The sequence below is a fragment of the Lepisma saccharinum genome, chromosome 9 (assembly GCF_977018435.1).
Source record: "Lepisma saccharinum chromosome 9, izLepSacc3.1, whole genome shotgun sequence".
NCBI classification, from domain to species: Eukaryota; Metazoa; Arthropoda; class Insecta; order Zygentoma; family Lepismatidae; genus Lepisma; species Lepisma saccharinum.
The window spans coordinates 89,427,214-89,449,849 of NC_139237.1; the positions used below are offsets into that span (position 1 = coordinate 89,427,214).

Genomic DNA, 22,636 nt, shown 5'->3' on the forward strand with positions numbered 1-22,636 from the left:
ACTACACACCTGCAGATATATCACAGCAACTTTACGCATCGATGAAGCAGAACAACCACTTGCTTGCTGCAAACTCATGACCGCTATAAATTTACCTACTATTCAACCTTGTTTGTTTATATCTGATAATAAATAACGACTTTCAAAGCACTTACCATTCTACTCGTGTAAACATATTCTGCCGCATCCCTCACGACCCAACCCAGCTCCCTGACCTCACCAAACCTGCCTTTTTCTCCAACAACACCGATATCAACGCCCTCTGTTCAGACGTAGACGGGAATTACGCTGACCTCTGTCGGAAAATGAAAGTACTTCAAAAAATCCACATCGTTTGCATGATGACGTGCAGTTCCATGAGTGGAAAGTTTTGAGTGCATCATGTGGCGGAAGCAGTGCAGAACCAACTAAATAATCCAGTTGTTCCAAATCATTGTAATTTTTTTTTGCAAATAATACGTTATATTCCATGGTTCGTCTCAGAGAAGCCGTGAACTTCCCAAAATTGTCCGTGCCTGGTGAGAATAATCGACCATGCTCTTACCCATCTCGCTATTTCTGCTAGGATTGCCATAATTTGTTTATTTTCATGTGTAAACTGCTGGCCAAAGTGACAAAGAACTGTGTATGGATGAAAATATTGATGGTCTTCTTTATTTTAACTGCGTACTAACAATATTAATAATTAATTCGTTGTTTCTTTACTAACCTTAGACATAAATGCCAACTTCCTAATTCCAAGGTGCTGGGTAATTATTTAGGAGCTGATAGAATAAGGTGTTTTTGTTTGCCGAATTCGAGGTGAGATGGGAGCAAAGAGTAAGAAGAATGCAAAATCAAAGTCCCAATCAAACGTAAGGCAGCAAAGTAAAAATGTCACCATTCAAGCTAATAGCACGTCAGCTGATCTAGAACACGAGACTTTCAAAAACCTAACTAAAGAACAGATCAAAGCAGAACTGAAGAAAAGAGGCCTAAACGTTTCAGGAAAGAAAACAGTACTGGTATGAGCTTACATTATTTTTAGGTTTTAAAGTATTCTCATAAATTTTGTGCTTGAAATTTGCTAATTTCTGTAAATATCATTTCAGTTAATTGGAACATTTTGTTTAAGTTTAGTATTCTAATTTGTGCATTCTGTTCGAGTAATTAGTTTGTTTGAATTTAGTTACACATGTAAATTATTGAGTATCAACCATGCTAATCAAAATTCACAATTTGTTTGTTTCTGATTTTGTTGTTGCATTGAACTGGTACAAGTCCTGTTTGACTGGTTGACTTTTAAGAAACTTATTTACTCTTCTAGGACACTCATTTGCTAAACACTGGACTTTCACTTAAAACACAAGTACACAGTTGCTTTTCATGTCACAAAATTTATTTATGTTAGCTAATTTGAAATCTAAAGTAGAGCCTTTTCATTCCATATTATTTTGGGTAAAAATGTCCTAGCCGGGAAATGGATTTCTTCAAATTTACAGGAGAAAGTACTTACGGAATTGAGGGTAACTGTTCCGATTGTCTTATGATTTCTCCTAGCACAAAGACTAATTATCGTAGAATTTTGGAAATCATTGTCACACAAAATTTGAACCTTTCTTAAAGTAATGAGCACTTTTTCGACTCGAAAAAAGTTATTTATGTTGAAAAAAACAACTTGAAAATGACCTTACGCACTTCTCATGGACAAGATATTCTCCATCGACAAGCAACAGTAAATATCGTAAAAGCGTGGGAATGAATGTAGAAGTAAATCGGAACCTTAGTAGAATGCATTTAGGGACTTTATTTTAATGCTATGGGAACCAAACCTAACCTGCCTAACCTAACCATGAAAGCATATATTGAACAAAACCTTTTAAAAGGTGTTAAAAAGAGGATTAAGTTGAGGGTTGGGTTGAAAACACTTTCCTCTCCTTTAACACTTAAAACTTTTAACGCGTCACTATGTTCAGTGCTTAGGAAAATATTTACGAACCTGATAAGGGGTGCAGTTGGACCCTGAAACGTTCCATAAAACCTTCATACTCACTCATGTAAGTAGTGTTAAATTTAACTTAATATAATTGAGCGTTGTTTATTGTATTTAATAGTGAGTAACACGCACCAAGCTACAATATGTTATTGATACTATACACCCCTTTTTTATCCTCTTCATTCTCACTTTCCTTACTGTCTTTCTTATATTCCGTGAAATACTTCTCTCATTACGCGGAGCCCTCATTCCACATTTAATACCATATTCTTTAACCACTTTTTCTATCTTTTCGGATACTCCGTTGAAATAAGGGAAACCTATGTACTTATACTTCTTTTCTTCTCCATTGATTCCATTCTCTTTCCTATCCCTCTTCCAATCATTGTCCTTATTTTCCCTGTCTTTTCCACATAATTTGTGGGCTTCTCTACGAATCCTATTTAAGTCATTCTCCTTATATCCGTTCTTTTTTCTCACATTGTAAATCCATTTCTCTTCCTTTTTCTTTTCGTCCTTATGGTTGCACAATCTTATACCCTTTACAAAAAAGTTAAGGAACACGTTATTTTTAATCCTTGTAGAATGCTCTGATTTTTTGTGGATAAACATATCTCCAGCTAAGGTTTTATGAAATACCCATGTCTTAATTTTTGTTCCCGTTTTAATAATCTTGGTACTAATTTACTATCCTTCGGACACATTTATTTATTTTTACAGAAGAAACTACTTACCGTAATTAGTTCCTGTAGCATTGTCGAACATCGGGAAGGTGTTTTGTGTGATGTGGGAATGTTTCATAGCTGAAATTCATGTTGTTTGTTGAAAATAAATTCTCCGACGGAGATAGCGTTTGGCGCGTACATCTTCCTACACCATCACGTTCGTACACCTTCGTATACCATCACCTTCGTACACCGTCGTGACTATCATGACGCGTCGTGATTGTGTTTTGTTGGTATCAGTGTTTCGAACTGGCTGCGTTTGCGACGAGAGTTAGAACTGTGAATCGAGGGTTTGGATAATGACGTGTGGTGGGTGTGTTGTGAAATTGGTGCCGGGTGTTGAGGATCCGGTGGAGTTTTTGGTTGCACACGGGGTGGCGAAGAGAGGAAAGGAATGTGCAAAGTGTGAAATTGGAAATAATTGTGAATCATTGGCGCTAGCCCCACGAACCATTGGCACGTGGATAGGTTAGTAGGGCCACGCAAAGGTTTCAATAGTGAAAAAGATAGCCCCACGAACCATTGGTGCATGGATAGGTTCGTAGGGCCACGCAAAGGTTTCAATAGTGAAAAAGATAGCCCCACGAACCATTGGCGCTAGCCCCACGAACCATTGGCGCGTGGATAGGTTAGTAGGGCCACGCAAAGGTTTCAATAGTGAAAAAGATAGCCCCACGAACCATTGGCGCGTGGATAGGTTAGTAGGGCCACGCAAAGGTTTCAATAGTGAAAAAGATAGCCCCACGAACGATTGGTGCGTGGATAGGTTAGTTCAGTTAGGTTGGGATACATTGTTAAAATTTGGTGTCAGAACGCGAAAAATAAAGTTAAAAAGAAATAGATCTGATTAAGTTTGTCGACGGGCATTTGTTGGGTTCCGAAGGTTGAAACACTGCATAACAATTGAAAATCGAGAAAAAACAAGGCCGATGCGTCATTCCTACGCGTTATTATTTACGAAGGTGTCCGCGCCATGTTGTGTGTGAGGCAAACTGAAAGGTAGGAGGAAGAAGTAGTCGTAAGGTGAAAATTTGCTCTTACTTTCATGAAAACAACGTCAATACACGTTCAGGAATGTTCCGCGAAGCAGATACGTAAGTTCGAATGTCAAAAATTTGGCAAAAGAGAAGCCGGACGCGCAATTATGTAGGAAGGTGTACTCGCGATATTGTGTCTCAGGCAAGGAAAAACACCTACCAGAAAGACGTTCTGGTAATGTGAAAAATTGCAATTAATTTCATCAAAACAACGTTAATACACCTTCAGGAATGTTCCGCGAAGCAGATACGTAAGTATCAATGTCAAAAATTGGCGAAACCAAAAAAATAGGTGTCCGAAGGATAGTAAATTTTTACCATAATCTTCAAATCCAAAAATCCCATTTAATTTCCTACCATTTCTTCTTTGGTGAATTTAATTCAGTCCTCTTGTTCTCCCAGCAACATTTTTGTGAGATCTGTATTTTCCCCGATTACTAAGATATCATCCGAAGTATTTGACGCCCTCCCCTTGTTCAAAGGCTGCTTTCTCGAGGTAATGCATAAAAATCCCCGATGCTATCCCAGAAATTGGGTTACCCATTGTTAGTCCCCCCCTTCTGTCTGTATACCCCCTTTATTGAAACTAAAATAGTAGGGATAGTAGGTAGGGGGCAGGGACATCAACCGAAGGACTTCCGGCATTCTAGCCATGCTAGTTCGTTGCACAACTCGCCAACGTGCGCATCTAAGTGGGACTTCATGTTTCTGGGTCAAACCCTGTGTCCACACGGCCTTTTAGATCAGTCTCTTAATGTGTGTGTTAAAGCTTGTACTCAAATGGCATTTTAGATTGTGTTTTGCAGTTGGGAACATGGCAGTTTTACGGATGTGGGTTCAGATGACCGTGTTCCTTTTTATTCTTTTCAACCCAACCTCAACATAAATTCCTAAGTCCTTGTCATATCCGACGTGACTAATGTGTAGTTACACTGGCCTAGTTTGGTAACCTGATGAAGGGATCAGTGGAATACTGAAACGTAGTTTTCGTTAAAATCATTACTCACTAACATAAGTACCTTTAAATATTTACATTTTATTGTATACTAACTTATTCAACATGAGTAAGTCACACAAGCACAATATGAATGCACCGTATATATCCTGCAGTAGCACTCATTGTAACATATTTCTCGACCATTTCAAAGTCTATCAACGTTCTTGGGACTACAATGAGCAAGTTTTAATAAAAATGAATAAGTGCTCCAACTGTAGCAGATATTGCACTGAAGAAGTGAGAACTTGCTTCAAAATTCTTGAGTTCAGTAGGTGCTCATTTTTATTTATCAGCCTGATGTTTTGTTTTATTGCGATTTCATCATGCTACAAATGCAATTTTTACATGGTTCGATTTCGATGTACGTCTGTTAACACATACTGCGGAGTTTTAGCGATTACTTAAGCTTTTTGTTCAATGTATGAGTTCGTGGTTAGGCAGGTTAGATTTGGTTCCCTTAGCATTAAAATTAAGTCTCTAAATGCATTCTACTAAGGTTCCGATTTACGTCTACATTCATTCCCAGACTTCTACAATATTTACTGTCGCTTGTCGACTGAGGATATCCTGTCCATGAGAAGTGCACAATGTAATTTTAAAGTTGTTTTTTTTTCAACATAAATAACTTTTTCCAGAGTCCAAACAGTGCTCGTTACTTTAAGGAAGGTTCAAATTTTGTGTGACAATGATTTCCATAATTCTACGATAATTAGTCTGTGCTAGGAGAAATCATAAAACAATCGGAACAGTTACCTTGCAATTAGCAAAAATGCCAGAAAAGCAATGTGAAATAACAAAAACTGCAACATAGTTCTTCAAACAAGTCTGGCTGGATGCATAAGGGAATCAGCCAGTATAGTCTTCTGTGAAGGGGCGGGCCTTCCTGATGTGTAGTGGTAACACCTTGTAATCAAGGCATCTCATGTTTGACGCTGCTGGCCCCCCTGGGCGGAGTGGTTAGCACATCGCACTATGAAGCCAGGGGTCCCGGGTTTGAATCCTGCCCTGGGCATGGGTGTTTGTGAGTGTTCATTCATCATATCATCACTCATCCATATCTTCGCTAATTAGCCAAAAGTGGCACAAGAAGCTAAGTAAAATAAATCAATCAATCATGTTTGATTCACATAGTGGTTGGCATCCTACTTTAAACTGTAGGCCCAGTCCCAATTATCCTTTCTGTGGATAAAACTCAACTAAGCAGATTTAAAATTATAATTAATGATGAAATTTCTAGGGTATGTTACACGTACATATTCGTACACTTGCATACCATACTTAATTATCTCCAGCCCTTACCCTTCCAGAATCCTAACAGTTGACCATTTTTACAGTTTAAAATGCATTATTTTATTTGCATTTTAGTAAGTTATTACCAATTCAACTTTTGTTATTTAAAAGTGTAAACCGGTATTTTCCTTTATTGGCTACCAATTCCAATAAATGTACAGCCTACACCTGCACAAAGTTACCTTTCCACCCTTGCCAATAGGTAAATTACTACAGCTTTTTACAACATATCACTAGCGGCCCCCTTGGCGAGTGATTAGCACATCGCACTATGACAGGGGTCCCGGATTCGAATCCCAGCCTCGGCATAGATGTTTGCGAGTGTCCATTCATCAATTTCATCATATCATCACTCATCCCATCTTCACGAATTAGCCAAAAGTGGCACAAAAAGTGAAGTACAGTGAAGCAAATCAATAAACAACATATCACTGTATTGGTTACTTTCATCTCAACCTCATGAAAATCGCACACATTCATACATTCCTCCCATCCACCACAGTGATCTGCGCATCAGTGATGTCTTTCCCGGTTTTTCTATTGCTTCCCCATCTTCAGTATTGTAATGGGTCACAAAGGCCTTGAGCATTTTCATCACCTAACTGACACTCTAGCCTTCTTAAACCTGAAGGTTTATAGCTGCAGCAACACACGCCTTCCATCTGTCCCTATCCTGGCAGACTGTAACTTCAATCACTCACTATTTTATTGTTAATGTTCTGGCACCTTTGCAAAGAAATTGAGCAATGTGCACGATGGTTTTTATTTTATCTTTACTTTAGCTCATTGTTATCTACTGTTCGCTAAGAAATGCTGGATTTGTAACACTCTTCCACATGCTACTTTCCATTCGTATAAATTTGCCAGTATAGATGTGCTGTGCTGAACAACAGGCCACAGTCGTTTGGCAACTCATATGCAACTTTTACATACATTGGTGTGACATTTACATGGCAAAATACCTGGACAGAGAATCTCAGAGGTGGTTCTTGATGTCAGCTACTTGTCTGAGCAATTCCAAGCATAGAGTAGAACTTGATTCTAATCGCCAAATCTAGTTCCCAATTAATGTGGTACAAAAGTGGTGGAAAAGAATAAATTGCCAATATATCCATTTCTATACATCACTTTTTAGTTTACCCCACTATCATCCCCTCGAGGGATGAAAATTTCCAACCAGAGGCCGATGCAAGAACAAAGAGAAGGGAAATTCCCACTCATGCTCCTTCAAATACCACCCTATATGTATGTATATATATATAGACACACACACACACACCTTCAACCTTCAAATCGTTGTCACTCTTCCACCTATACCTCAAAATTCAACCAGAACGTTACACAAATCCGTTGCTTTCTGTAGTGGTCATCCATCAACAGCCCCTGGGAACTCCTACCGTAGAAGCTATGCTTTATATAACACAAAGTTGAATATTGCTAGGGATCTTGGGTTCAAATCCCAGCCTAGGCGTGTGTGTTCTTTTTGAGTGTCCCTTCATCACTTATCCTCACCATCGCGTTTAGCCAAAAGTGGCACAAAATTTACTAAATAACAAAACTGAAATCAATTAATTGAATTTTACAACAAAAGTCTTGAGACTTTTGATAAGCCCTCATATAGTAGTATAGAAATAAAGTGATTTCTTATTCTAATTAGATGGCAACATTGTCAAGAATGGTTTCTTTTGCTAATTTTCCGTAACCGGTAACATTTTCAAAAGAAGTAGAGAATGTTGGGCATGCATTTCAATATTATTTTTCTTATCTTTGAGTGACCGTGTTTATAGACATATCTTGCTTTTGACCTTTGACACAATTCATGAACTTTGTATTCATGTGGCCAAGCTGATTATATCCGATGAAACAATGCGTAAAGTAGATGATTTTGTAGTCATTGATATTTTTCCTCACGATGTAAGTAATATCTACATTGAAGAATTAGATTGAAGTGTTCTTAAGAGTCAAAATCTAATAATTATTTCATGCACACAGACTATATTTGTATGGACTTTATCAGAATATTTGATTTGTAATACAAGCATATGATAAAATTTTTCTATGTCAGCTCCTAACTTGCCGGGCAGGATGTTTTGCAACGAGTGTGTGTTTGTGCTGCATAATCAGTTTTTGTTTTAAATTGTGTAAATTGGTTAATTTTACGTGTGTCAGATGAAGAAATAAGTGTCAGCAGCAAATGCTTCTTCTCATTTTGATTTAACGTGAAGGAATGTGAAAGTTTTGAAAATGCACTGCTGCAAAACTCAGTTGTAACATCAGAGTTGTATAGATATTTATTTAACAGGGATTCAGATGTACTTCATCCTGTGCATAGTGGTATTTAACAGGTGCTGAAAATTATACTTTATTATCAAAACTTTTTTTTTTTTAAAGGGGCTTTCTGTATTTATTGCAAACATGTACCAGGTGTCTCAGAAATACTTGAGGGGTTACAAAAACTTATTGCTACTAAAGTATTGAATTTACGTTAATGAAACTAATCCAGAATGATCGAGGAACATGAGCATTTTTTTTTTTTTTTTTTTTTTTTGACACCTACAAATGTTCAATGTGTGCACCACGGGTGACATGGCACACATCAGCACCATGGTCAAGTTCTTGCCACACTCACATGAACATGGTCAAGTTCTTGCCACACTCACATGAACATGGTCATGTTGATAGTGGGATTATGCACCCGCTCCCTTCGGTAGGAATGTGAACTCTCCGCTTAACAAAATATACAGACAGAAACTGTTTGCTTTCCTCGTTCGACATGGACTGGTTTCATTAACGTAAGTTCAATAGGAATTGTAGCTTTCCTGGCGACGTGATTCGAACAGGTGTTCTCGGGTTACCAGTCAGGTTTGGACTCGGTCTTCTTATTAGCTTGTTCTGGATCCTGGTGTTCTCATTGGCTGGTGTCTTGTTTTTACAGAGGAGTGGGTTCCAGGCGTGACTGAGCTGGAGTCCCACGTCCCTGTTGAGATTGGTGCTTTCCCGTGATATGGCCCCCTCGGTCTCGGTAACCACCACACTCCAGCTCAGTCATGCCTGGAACCCACTTCTCCGTAAAAACAAGATGCCAGCCAATGACAACACCAGGATCCAGAGAGAGCCAATAGGAAGACAGAATCCAAACTCCGCCACATTATAGTCATGTACGAGTTGCGTACTATAATGATTTACAGTTTATTATTATTATTTTTCAGGTTCCATGGTCCACTATTCGAGAAGTGAAGACTGGCATATGAAGCTACGAGTCTATTCTACTGATTGCAGGCAGCAGTGCCCAAAAAGGATTCCCGGTGTTCACTCAGCAGCATGTTCCGTACATCATTGTCAGCGGACTATTGGACAACATGGAAAGTGACTATAATGGCCAGCGTTGGACAAGTTGGTTTCTATGGAAAGAGGGTGTGACCACAGCATAGATTTACAGACGATTGGCAGCAGTGTGTGGTGAACATGCACCTTCACGGAAAACCGTTTACAATTGGGTGGAAGGCTGGAAAACACACGTCAACAGAAAAAACGACAAGTTCTGTAAGGAAAGTGACTGACAACACCAAGGAACACTACACGGGTTGAACAGGTGCATCACATTTTCTGAAATGGAGGTAACCACGGGCTTGTCCAAAAACCTTTCAGCGAATCGTGCACGATCACCTTAATATGGGGAAAGTGTTCACCAGATGGGTTCAGAAAAAACTACCAGGAAAATGGGCAAAAGGAGTGCTCTTGCAACATGGCAATGCACACTCCCACACCAGTCGAGAATCAACCACGCCCATTGCTGAAATGGGGTTCGAGGTCCTGCCACACCCCGTGTACTCTCGTCTGTAAATCTCTGCTGTGGTCACACCCTCTCTCCATAGAAACATACTTGCCCAATGCTGACCGTTATAGTCACTTTCCATGTTGTCCAATAGTTCGCTGACAATGATGTACGGAACATGCTGTGTGAACACCGGGAATCCTTTTTGGGCACTGCTGCCTGCAGTCTGTAGACTAGACTCGTAGCTTCATATGCCAGTCCACACTTCTCGAATGGTGGACCATGGGACCTGAAAAAAAATAGTGTAAATCATTATAGTATGCCCCTCGTATATTAACCTACACTGTCCTCAATTTCTACATTCCCTGAAGATGAGAGCAATGTATGCCCTCAAAACGTTGGAAGCTTACTCCAATTTAACCTGGCTGGTAACCCGAGAACCCCCAGTTCAAGTAAGTTCAATGGTTTAAGTGCAATATTTTTTTCTAACCCCTCAATTATTTCTGAAACAACTGGTATACATTCACTGGTCAATTGCAAGTATTGGCCAATAGTATGATAGTTTATAAGTATATCTGCTTGTAATTTGGTAAATTCATTGTTTTGTTTGGGAGACAAACAGTAATTGTTGCCCTACATGTACACCACATTTCATACCTCTAAGGACATGGCAGAACCCCCCCCCCCCCATACTAAAGTCGTGGTATGGGTCTTTACGAATGAGAGATCTGGATTTCCCTTAACAAATATAAGACAAGGCTGGCTATTCTAATATGTTAGGGGAAATAAACATTAATGTAGCACTGTTTACAGCAAGAAACAGAACACCTTTTTACATGCCATTCTCCAATCATATTAATTCAAGAATCATTTAATGAGTTATTCCTAGAACATGATTTGTACATACTTTACAACATACATATATAATGTTGTTAACCACAAAATCCTATTTTATTACCTTTGACTGCTCATGATTTCTAACTGTACTTTAACATGCTGTTACACCAATATTTTTAATTTTAACATATCATTATCATCCTTCGCTGTTTCCTGCCTCTGGCTGGGTCGGCATAGAAGTCAAGCCTCTCCATTTTTTCGTGGTCTTCCACCACTCCTCTCTTTACACGATGTTCCAATTTTGTCCTCTTCTTCTAACACTCTCCACTATCTGTTCTTGGTATCCCCCTTGGCCTTATTCCCATCCTCTTCATGTGTCCAAATCATCTTATCTGTGCCTGATCTCTCCTGTTCTGAAGCTTCACCACCCCACTGTCTGTCAGATCTCCTTATTCTATCCCTTCTAGTCTTCCCCAATATGCTCCGTAAAAACTTCATCTCCATTGCCTGCATCTTTCTTTTGTGTCTGTCATTGTCCAAGTCTCTGCTCCGTACGTAATTATTAGCACATAGTATGTGTTATATATTACCTTCTTGCATTTCATAGGTACATCCCTGTTCCATATTAATCTTCGAATGCTTTGATATAGTCCACTACCCATTTGTCCTCTTCTGTTTACCTCCTCATCTATTCTTCCACTTCTCTCAATTATGCTCCCTAGATATTTGAAGCTCTCCACTACCCTCAACTCTTCCGTGTCCAACATTTATATAATCTATATACCCTTATGTTCAACATAAATGGGACTTCGGTCTTGTGATGGACAAATAAGTGAAATGACTCATTGTAATGTCAATCTTCTTTTCGAGTGTATATGTTTTGTTTAAGTTTACTTTTTCTGGGATGTATCATAACTTTGAGCATACACAGATTAGCGAAAGGGAAGTAACATCCCCATCAACCTCCTCCTCACCCCCCCCCCCCCCCCCCCCCGTGCCTGTACCCTCACACACCACTTAATAATTTTGAGAAATTGTAGAAATGAAAAGATATTCAATGAAGTGAATGCAAAGCAGATTTGTTGAACACTTCATTAAAAATCCTGTTGAACCGTTGCTATATGTAATGCTGTTTTTTTGGCTGCTATTATTTTCAAATTGAACTCTTGGCAGGTTTCCTATAAGAGCTGCCAACATGAAAATTCTTGGTAAAGGCATTTGGCACAGCAGCATCACAAATAAAACATGAAACTCTGTTCGGGGTATTTTCTCACCATGACTGCTCATTGCTGTGAGGACTCCAAATGGAGGGCCAACTGTATATATACATATATATAGTAGGTTGCACAACTGCTGGTCATTGAATCTTTCTCCTTATCTCAATGTGAATTGGTGATGTGAATGGAAGTTTCCTTTTGAGAAGTGAAACACTTGCAGGAATGTAGGTATTTCCTTTGATTGATTGGTTTGGTTCATTTCACTTTGATTTTATGCCACTTTTGACTAATTGCAAAGATGAGGATGTGTGATGATATGTTGAAATTAATGAAGGGATACACGTAAAGAACAGCCATTCCCAGGCTGAAATTCAAACCCAGTACCCCTGACATTGTAGCATGCTGTGAAAACCCCTTTGTCACAGATGTTGGCTTTAACTGACTCTCTAGCCTTTTTAAACCCAAAGGTTTATGGCTGCAGCAACACAAGCATTCAATCTGTCCCTATCCTGGGCAAGATCAATCCAATCTTTTCCATCCATACTGATTTCCTTTAGGTCAGTCTCAACATTATCCCTCCATCTTCGTCTTGGCCTTCCTACAGGTCTCTTACCATCAGGTTTCCCAACAAGAATCCTGTAAACTCTTCTTTCTCCCATTCGAGCTACATGGCCTGCCCACCTATAGTTAATGTTTTTTAGGTTGCTATGAACTGAAGAGCAATATGGTTTGAACATTAAGTGACAAAAAATATAGATGTTTTGGTAGATAACTATGTTAGACAAGTGCAGGATAACATAGATCATAGTGCTGTTTGTCCCTCGGTGTCGTGTCCTCCTGTTGCAGACTGGTGAGCACAACGTGCTACGATGCTAGGGGTCGCAGGTTCGAATCCAAGTCTGGGCATGAATGTTTGTGAGTGTTCATTCATCATATCATCACTCATTCCCATCTTCGCAAACTAGCCAAAAGTGGCACAAAAAGTGAAGTAAAATAAAAGAAAAGTCCCTCTGTATCAGTGTGAATATCCCAGGAGGAAATATGAAGGGAAATTCAATTCTGAACAATTTAAGGAAATGTATTATTCTTATTTTTTTAAAAAAAGCACTTGAAAATACGAAGTACAATATATTATGAAAAAGCTCTTTCCTTTGCATTTAAAAGTTTGTGACTCCAGATATCACAAACTGAAATCTATATCTTACGTATAAAACACATTTCTATCTACTTATGCAATGTTTCTGCCTTACCAAAAAAAGGTGCATTTTCATCAAAATCCTAGCTCTAGTGATAAGTGTCATTAAATTTCAAATGTAATAAGTAGAAACTGAATTTTAAAGGGATAAATTTTACTCTAAAATTGACAAAAAAAGGGAAAATTATTGCCAAAAGGAAATGGAAAGGAATAATAATTTATTTTTGCACTCCACTAAAAATATTATTTTAAATTAAACCACAATATATATATATTGTAGAGGTATAGGTTGTGCTTTTTAGGCAATTAACAGCTTGCGCCTTAAACATACACACCCAGTAGCGTACGCAGGATTTTATCAAGGGGGCAGGGTATTTCTAAAACTTTCTCCAAATTCACATTACCATTGTTTTATTATACTTTAATTAAATAATAATAATCACAATTAATTAATAATACTTATAATTTTTTACTTTACTTTATAATTAATTAATTAGCTGAATTACTACTAATACCACTGCTACTATTAAGTAGTAGAGATCTACATATAGTATTTACGAAAGCAATACTGGTTTTATCAACAAAGGTGTACCTCAGGGGTCTCCCCTGGGTCCCCTTTTGTTTATTTTATTTCTAAATGATATAGAAGATGTTGTAAAGTATTCTAAATATCTTTTTTATGCTCATGACTTTAAGCTGTATGCAGGGATTTTAATGATGTGAATGACCATTATAAACTACAAACGGACATTAATGCAATTGAGAAGTGGTTAGATAATAATCAACTTTCTATCAACTTGTCAAGTCAGTTGCAATGACCTTCTCACGCAAGAGACAGCACTCCTGCTACAATTATAACATAGACAATGTGAAGATGTTAAGGATCTTGGGGTTTTTCTTGACAGGAAACTTAGCTTTAAGGTGCATCTTAATCATATTGTGTCAACAAGTAGAAAACTGACAGGTTGGGTCATAAACAAATGGCAAGGTCTGAACAACCTCCACCTTCTCTTAGTTATGTATATGGCATTTGTCAGGCCCATTCTGGAATTCAGTTCTGTGACATGGAATTTTTCCTGTGGTGTTGGAAAATGTGACATCATTGAGAATATACAAAATAAATTTCTTTCCTATTTATATTTTAGATTTAAACTGTTTAAATTATTTTATAGCTGTGACAACCTATTGAACAAGTTAAAAGTTGAATACCTTTCAGCTAGAAGAAACAGAAATGACATAAAATTCGTTGAGAAAATTTTAGAAGGTTACTACTCTGTCCCTACGCTTTTATCGAGAATATCTATACGAGCTACGCCATATCGAGTACGCACTAAAGGGTCGTTATTGACAACATCTACAGATTATAAATATAATGAGTTTCTAAACTCCATAGTCAGTAGTTATAATGATTTCCAACGAGCCTAATGATCAATTGTATTTTAATCAATCATTGGGCCTATTTAATGACTTATCATGTATACTTTAATGTATATATCATTCATATTTTATTGTACCTCTTATTGTATTTAGTATTTCTTTTGTACAGTCACATCTTAATCATTTAATCTTGTATTATACATTTTTGAGTTTTTTGTATTTACATGTATACGTACTGCTGTACTGAGGCCAGCCAGCTGTTTTTCAGCAGGATACTACTTGCATAAATAAATAAAGAAATAGAACAATATCACTTTCTAGTCATTCGATTTTTATCAAATTCTGGGAGCATTTTTTGTTTCTTTGTTACGAAATAATTGTCTGGTCAACGAGGTGAGACATTTTAAGTGTGAAGAAAATACATAAAAACAAGAAAATATATTAAAATAAATTAAAATAATCAAAGTATGGAACTCATCTAAGGAGCTGCAGTGGTCTGGTCGATAGAGCGTCTGACAACCACGCGGGAGATCCGGGTTCGGTTCCCAGAATTGATTGGAATTTTTCCTGCTTCTTCCCTGCATAAATGTCCCCGATAATTCACATCTGGATTGTCAGATGCGAAACCTCTATTAAAGTGAGTCCCGATTACTATTTTTGTCTTTGAATACAATTTTAATAGACTGAAAAGCTCCAAAAATACGAAATATTTGATTATGCATTCTGCCCTCCAAAACGAAGGCATGTGCTATCCACATTTACTATTCCAGCCCATCCCGAAAAAAAAAGTTTTCTCTCTTTTAAATCATAGTTGCCCTCATATTTTATTTTCAAGAATACTTGTTAATTTTCAAGGCTTTCTCTCTGAAAGACGCATGTCTTTGGAATGCTGTGTTATTTGAATTATTATTATTAGTAGTAGTAGTAATAGTATTGTCCCTGATCTTTGACTGTGGTAAATTGGCCCTTTAATTTTTTTTACACAGCATTTTTAATAGCATTTCACAAGCTGAAGGGAGGTTTAAACCCCGTAACCCCCCCCCCCCCACACACACCCCTTTGCATACAGCACTGTACACACCCATACATTTTAAACCTTTGTCCCTAGGTTCAAAACATGCAGTATCTGAAGTTCTGTGGATATAACTGTTGGCAAGAGAGATGTATTTCATCGAATCATTACATAACGCCCCTTGCCATTTTAATATACGCAGGTTTATTCATATCATTTTATTTACATAAGTTAAAACTTTGCCGTTATTCGCAAAATCCCCATTTCAGTGTGCTCTGTATCCCCTACCAGCAGAGAGTGTGTAGACTCGCCTAGCCACTCGCTTCACGAGTAAAAAATAAAATAACACTTCAGTACCAAAAAAGGTGGCTGAAGGTATGTGTGTTGTGTACCCGGTTTCCCGCATAAATAAACTATTGAAATAATGTGAAAAGAGCAACTGTGTGTATTAGAAGAAAGATAGTTAAAATCCTGTCGCTTCACATAGCAAAAGAAAAGCTCTCCCAGCTGCTCATCTCAGAGAAAAAGATACCTCTTACATCGCCGTACTCCGCCAAACATCTGAGACCTACTGCTCTGCTGCCCTTCCTATTTATAGGCCCCGCTAATGACCTAACCCATTACTGGAAACTTTCCGCTGGTCTGCTGTCCTACCTACCTATCCCAACAGCCAAGAATTCAAACGTACAGGAATACATAGACATACACAAGAGTTGCACACTAACATTACCAAAACACATGAAACTAAAAACCAGCCAACCCAATTAAATTAATTAATAAACATATAAAATATAAAGGATCAAGTAATGAACGCATCATTACAATATATACCATATATAGAAAGGGAGACATTAATTTTTATACGAAGTACAGTACAAAAAATGCAAGCAATTTATGTATCCCTTTTCATTGATATATATTGTGCTTTCATTTAAAATATTATTTTTAGTGGAGTGCAAAAATAAACTTATTTTCCTTTTTCATTTCCTTTTTTTGAAGGTAAAGTACAGCAAATAATCTGTTTCGATGAAATCTATCTTGCAACAGCTACCGCATTCCATAGCTTGCTGGCACTTTTATCTGGCTCAATACTGTCGTCACTGTCACAGTAAAGTTAAAAACTATTCTAAGAAACTTCACAATAGAAATCTAAATCTAGCAAATAAGTATGCTTTCAACTCAACAGGCATGCCGCTTACAATGTGTTTGTTACTGCTTAAGCCCAGATCGCATTGTTGCAAAAAGCACTTCGACATATACTCCCAACACTCAAGGGAAGATAAGATAGAAGACACTTGTTCTTTCGTTCCTCTAAGCTACACCAAAGGGACCAAGGAAGATGTTTTTTTGAAAAAGGGAATGTAGGCTGAAAAACTAGTCAATAAAGAGACCAGAAAGGAAAATATATTTAAAAAAGGGGAAAACAAGGGAATGTGGGCTTAAAAGGGAAATCAAAACCATGTAATATTTTTGGTGAAAGATAAGTATCAACACTGTTGTAATTTATTCCATGATCCATGTTCAAAATTTAAAAAAAAAGGAATTCCCTTTAAAATCTGGTCTCTAGTAATAAGTACTGTTTACTTGATTGGCATACAGCATTTCACTTTAATTAGACATTATACATTATCTAGTGCTTTCTTTTTAACAATACTATTCTAACACTATGTTTTAAGATAGCACCTACACTTTAATCTTCAGGTGAGGAATTTTTTTTTTGCCGGTCGTCAATTTCTTTTTCTCGATCATAGGTTCTATCCCCACCACTGGCAAAAGGAAATTTCTTCACCTGAAGACTAGAGAAAAGGTGCTCTCTCGAAACGTAGTATTAGGATAGTACAATTTAACAAAGCACTATACCAGAGATTCCCAAACGTTTTCGTTTTGCAGCACCATTAGGGTTTGAAGATTTTATCACAGTGCCCAAGTCAGAATGTAGGTCCATCTAACACTTGCAACACTCAGTTAGTGCTTTAAGTTGAAAAATAAACATGCATTTCAAATTCCGAAACATTTTATATGTAAATAGTACAGTAAAAACTGCATATCCCGGAAACCTCTATATGAAGGAAACCTGTAAATACGGAGAAAAAGTTCCCAGAACGGACAGATTTTATACCTGAAAATGACCTGCTTAAGGCGGAAACCTCCTAAACGTGGAAACGGAACACCATTTAAAGACCGAGATGTTTTTATTCTCAGTAAGACTGAAATTTCTTCCTTTATTTTTTCGCTCGCAAGAAAACAATGCAATACTGTAAGTGGAACACACCTCTGTTGCCACTCGGTAACATTGTCAATATGAAAGAATGCACTACAATACTCATAGCTGTTACGATTCAGTTTCTTTCTTTCATCTCTTACCCTCTTTATCCACCTTTCTTTGTCTATTTCTCCTCTGTTCTTTCGTCATCTTTCTATTTTTCTTGTTATCTCTCTTTGTTTCTTTTTTTCTTTACTTTTATCTCAATCTTTCTTCACCTCTCTTATTCCATCTTTCAATCTTTCTCTTTCCCTCTATGTACACCGTGCTACGACGCCTGGGGTCCTGGGTTCGAAAAGATACATACGTACAACTGTACGTTCTTACAGTACTGTAAAAAGTGTACCAACATGTTGTGTAGTTACATAATTGTAATCTCTGCTATGCTTATTATGACTGTATTGCATTTTTATTCATGTATAAATGCATTAGTACTCTACATTATAAGTAATGCGAAATGTAAATCTGTATTTCCATTATTTCCTTCAGCGCTCTATACTGTATTTAAAGTCAACCCTGTATAAGAAGGAAAACTGTTAAGACGGAGAATTTTGCTCGGAACCTTCATGTTCCAGGATAGACAGGTTTTACTGTACTAATAGTGCTAAATAAGCACATATTTGGAATAATCTTATTCATGACAATCACTGTTATTTCAGTGAAAATATTGGAACAGTTTGTGTCGGGGTGCCCTGGCGCATACTTTCTGAACCACTGCACTAGACAATGGATAATGTCCAATTACTATTTCATGCAGACTTAGTGGTGTTACTAATTTTATTGTCAATAAATTTGTAGTTGTTTTTTTTTACATTGTTCGTAGTGAATATTTACTAAAAAAAATAAGCCAGATGGAAAATAATTTTACTTGATTTTTCAATCTTGATTGTATTGTTATGTATGTACAGAGCATTCACAAGTTGACCTCTTCCATTTCAGAAACAGAGGCTAGAGCACTCTATACTGAGTGGAGATATGGCTGTGAAACGTGTTTCCAAGAGTGAGGTGCTAGTGAATGGAGCAGCGTCAACTTCCAGAATGCCAGCGAGCGACAAAGAGAGAGAAAGGAGGGAGAGGGAAAGTATTCTCCTATGGAAGAAACCCTTAACAACACTCAACTTTTTTTCCCGAGAATTGTGTCTGAATTTGTATGAATATGGACTCAAGTTAGTATAACATCATTCTTTTCCAATAGCTACCTTATGTTATGTTTCCCTTGTAATGTTCTGTAGTATTATTAGCATCCACTGCATTGATGCAAATGCAAAAGTCCTGTCCTGTCCTCCATTTATCTTTTGTTTTTACTGTCTAAATTTGTTGCCATATCCCCCCTTTCATATCCATAGAAATCTCTGCTTCCTCCCCCATTAATATGAAGTTAGTGATAAATGTATAGTGTCTATGCTTTTTCATAACTTAATATAAAAGAAAATCAATGTATTCCTTGTTTTTGCCGTTTGATGGGAAATTTAAAATGTAGGTAATATTTAAAATACAGGATGATAAAAGAGATGCCACCTTATGGATAAATGTAGTTTATTATTATTTTTACTATATTTTTGCTTCTTAGCTGGTGAATAACAGTGGAAACTGCATTAATAGAAGCTGTAAACTGCATAAACAGCTGATTAGGCAATATTGTTGCTGTAGACATGCTGCATTTTTGTTTTGTCTTGTTTTTGTTATGTCTTTGACATGCTTCAATCATGTTTCACTTGCTGTCTGGTGTTCAGTGTCGTCACGCAGTCGCATCTTCATAACATTCTTTTATGACACAGTGAACAGTGACCAATACATACAAATGGTGCAAGAGTTTGTTGACACTACAGGCAGACAGGTTACAGCATTGATGTTTTCAACAGTATAGTGCTACAGCCCATACAGCCAACAATGTAATGGCATATTTGGTTCACTGTTATCATGGACAAGTAATCTTTCAGGGGTTGTGGCCAGCTTGATCTCCAGATATATCACCATGTAACTTTTACTTGTGGGGTTACCTCAAGGATTCTGCCTACGTAACAAAGCCACACACTATTCCGGAATTGCAAGCAAATATTCAAAGCTGTGTTGATGCTATTTCACAGCAAACATAAGAAGAGTCTTTGAAAACATGATTCACCATATTCACTTGTGTGAATCTCACAATGGCGACCACTTTTAGCACTTATTGTAATTATTGTACAATAAATAGTTTCCCATAAGGTTGCATCTCTTTTTGATCACCCTGTATATGTAGCTATTCAGAATAACTATGTACTGCTAATATTCAAATGTCAGAATAAAGAGGAATCACTGAAAGTAACTGAATCAACGTCTCTTCATCACTAATGTAAACAGAATCACTTTGATTATTTATGAAACTTTCATATAATACCAACTATCACCAATTTTTATTTTACAGTTTGTTGCAGTTTCGTCGTACACTTATCAGTTGTGTAGTTGGATGTGTAGCATTTTATTTATTAGCCACAGTAAGGGGACCACATCAAATAGTAAGTACAGTAATACTGCTGATTCATATATCTATCTGTTAACTATTAATCCTCATAATAGCATAATTGTCTTATGAAAGTTGGTATTGTAACATGGAACTTCCAAATTTTACGTATTAAACTAAATTAATATATACAGGTTACGTGTGTGCACCAAGCAATTATTCCTAAATATTTTGTTGTCTTGCAGTACAATACAATTTAAATAATTACAGATTTACCTTTTTGTACCATCTATAAATTTCCAAAGATTGCAGCTTCTTAATCATAGTAACTGAGTTATCAATAAGTTACAATATTTTTATGCTACATCAGGAATATTTTGCTATTTATTCATGATGGATGCAGTAAACATGGTTTTTAATATTGCATACATAAAGTTTTGTGTTTCCGCAACTTCCCAGATGTTGTATCCTCAGGTAATGAAGGCAGTGGGCCTTTGAAATTAATCGGAAAAAAAATATCCAATTCTCATTGCGTAGACACGAAACTTTATGTTTGCAGTGTTTTGCTATTTGTAGACCTATCAATCATTTTAGATTGAGTAGAAATAATACAGGGTGTAGCATAAAAAATGGGTTTATTTGTTTTCATTGGGATAGTTTCTGTAATGGCGTTAGCAACACTTATTGGTTGGCATTAGCATCACCAATGTACGCCATTTACAGACATGTATCGCTGGAGCGGATCTCAACGTGCTGTAGCTGTGAGGGTGTTGTATAAAAATTGCGACGCTGTTGCCACTCGAGATGACAATATCAATGTTATTTTTATCTTGGGAGATGTCCAACAACGAAATGGTGGTCACCTGCAGAATGTAATTTTCAACACATGAATGTAACCGTGACTCTGTATATGCATATTTTCGAAATGGCAATACATAATGGTGTAGTTGTGTTTTTGTATAATAAAACATAGTATTAGTTTCGTTGCATTAAAAAAAAGCCAATTTTTATGCCACGACCTGTATGTACAGAAATTTATTGCGGATTGGTATGGGCTAATGAAAATTCTTGCCATCTTTTACGAAATATTAATCTGTTTTAGTGTACATTCGTTATATAATTTTGACTCTTTATAGGTGTTGGCTTGCCACTTAGAGCACAAAAGTTATAATTGCTCTGTGTAGTAACATTAAATTACACATGTTTAATACCCCTGCACTATTAGAACATCCCAGTTGTTTTTACGGAAGTCCACAGTCAAGTAGATCAGTGTTGCACTCTGTAGGTCTTTAACTCGAAGCAACTTTGCGTGTATAAAGAATGCAATCTTGTTATTTCTGTCACCACCAGGTTGTTCATTTCTTGGAGAAGAAGCTCTTTTGGTGCCTGTATTGGATAGGTTTGGGAGTGTTGTCTTCTGTTGGTTTGGGTACTGGACTTCACACATTCCTTCTTTATTTGGGACCTCATATTGCGGCTGTTACGCTGGCTGCTTATGAATGTGGAGGCCTCAATTTTCCAGAACCACCATATCCGGATGAGTGAGTATTGTATTTAATTTTGAAATTGTGTGTGTAATATACGAGGGACATTCCGAAAGTAAGTTTAGTCATTTTTTTCCACAGGGAAGCTCTATTACAAAGTGAGAAAACACATTGCCATAACAAAAGACGATCTTTTCTGAATTCACGACGGTAGGAGCAAGAGCAGAGGAGCGATGGTGCATGCGCAGAGTGCCGAAGAATAGAGATAAGCAGCAGACCGACGTGCCAGAGCTCATTCGAATGCAAACCAGTATAGCAGAAAGAAGTGTGCTGGAAACGTGGTAATAAATGGAAGTGCGGCACGCTATTGCAACACACTAAGCAAATTGAAGTCCGTCATTCGATGCTAGAGACCAGGTCTCTTGAGTTGAGGGGTTTTGTTCTTGGACAATAATGCAAGACCCCACACAGCAAGGATCACTGCAGAAAACATTCGTCGTCTGGGATGGGAGAGATTGAATCACCCGGTCTACAGTCCTGATCTTGCCCCATCAGACTTCACCTTTTTCCTGCGTTGAAGTCAGCACTATCGGAACGTCACTTCAGAAGCAACGAAGAGGTGTAACAGGCTGTGAAGAACTTCCTTAAATCGCTGGGCACCGATTTTTACCAGGAGGGTTTCTTGAAATTGATTTCACGGTACGACAAATGTATCAGTGTCTGTGGAGACTGTGGAAAAATAGCCAAAAGATTGAATTTTGTTATGATATTGTATTCTTCTGTTTGTAATGAAGCTTCCCTGTCAAAAAAAAATGACGAAACTTATTTTCGGAACGTCCCTCGTAGACTTGTGCATCAGTAGTTTTATATAATATTAAGAAGTCCCCCTTTGCTTGGAGTAAAATGAGTTGTGCTATCAAGTGGCACATGTGTAGATAATTTCATGGGTAGGGTACATCACTTTTCTCTGGTGTGTCAACCGAATGGAGCAATTGCACCATTTGGAGAGAAA

At 37.4% G+C, this 22,636-nt stretch overlaps 1 protein-coding gene across 2 annotated transcripts in view; it reads left to right on the plus strand.

The window, feature by feature from the left end:
* The first annotated feature begins 305 nt into the window (after positions 1 to 305).
* Positions 306 to 22,636, plus strand: part of Tango5 (Transport and Golgi organization 5) — a 38,463-nt gene continuing 16,132 nt past the window's right edge. The window contains exons 1-4 of one of the 2 annotated variants that reach the window (XM_083128587.1): positions 306 to 518; positions 18,640 to 18,866; positions 20,105 to 20,195; positions 21,491 to 21,681. In XM_083128587.1, coding sequence (XP_082984713.1) covers positions 18,676 to 18,866; positions 20,105 to 20,195; positions 21,491 to 21,681 — 473 coding nt within the window. In that variant the 5' untranslated portion in view covers positions 306 to 518; positions 18,640 to 18,675. The other variant, XM_083128586.1, reaches the window with a different exon arrangement.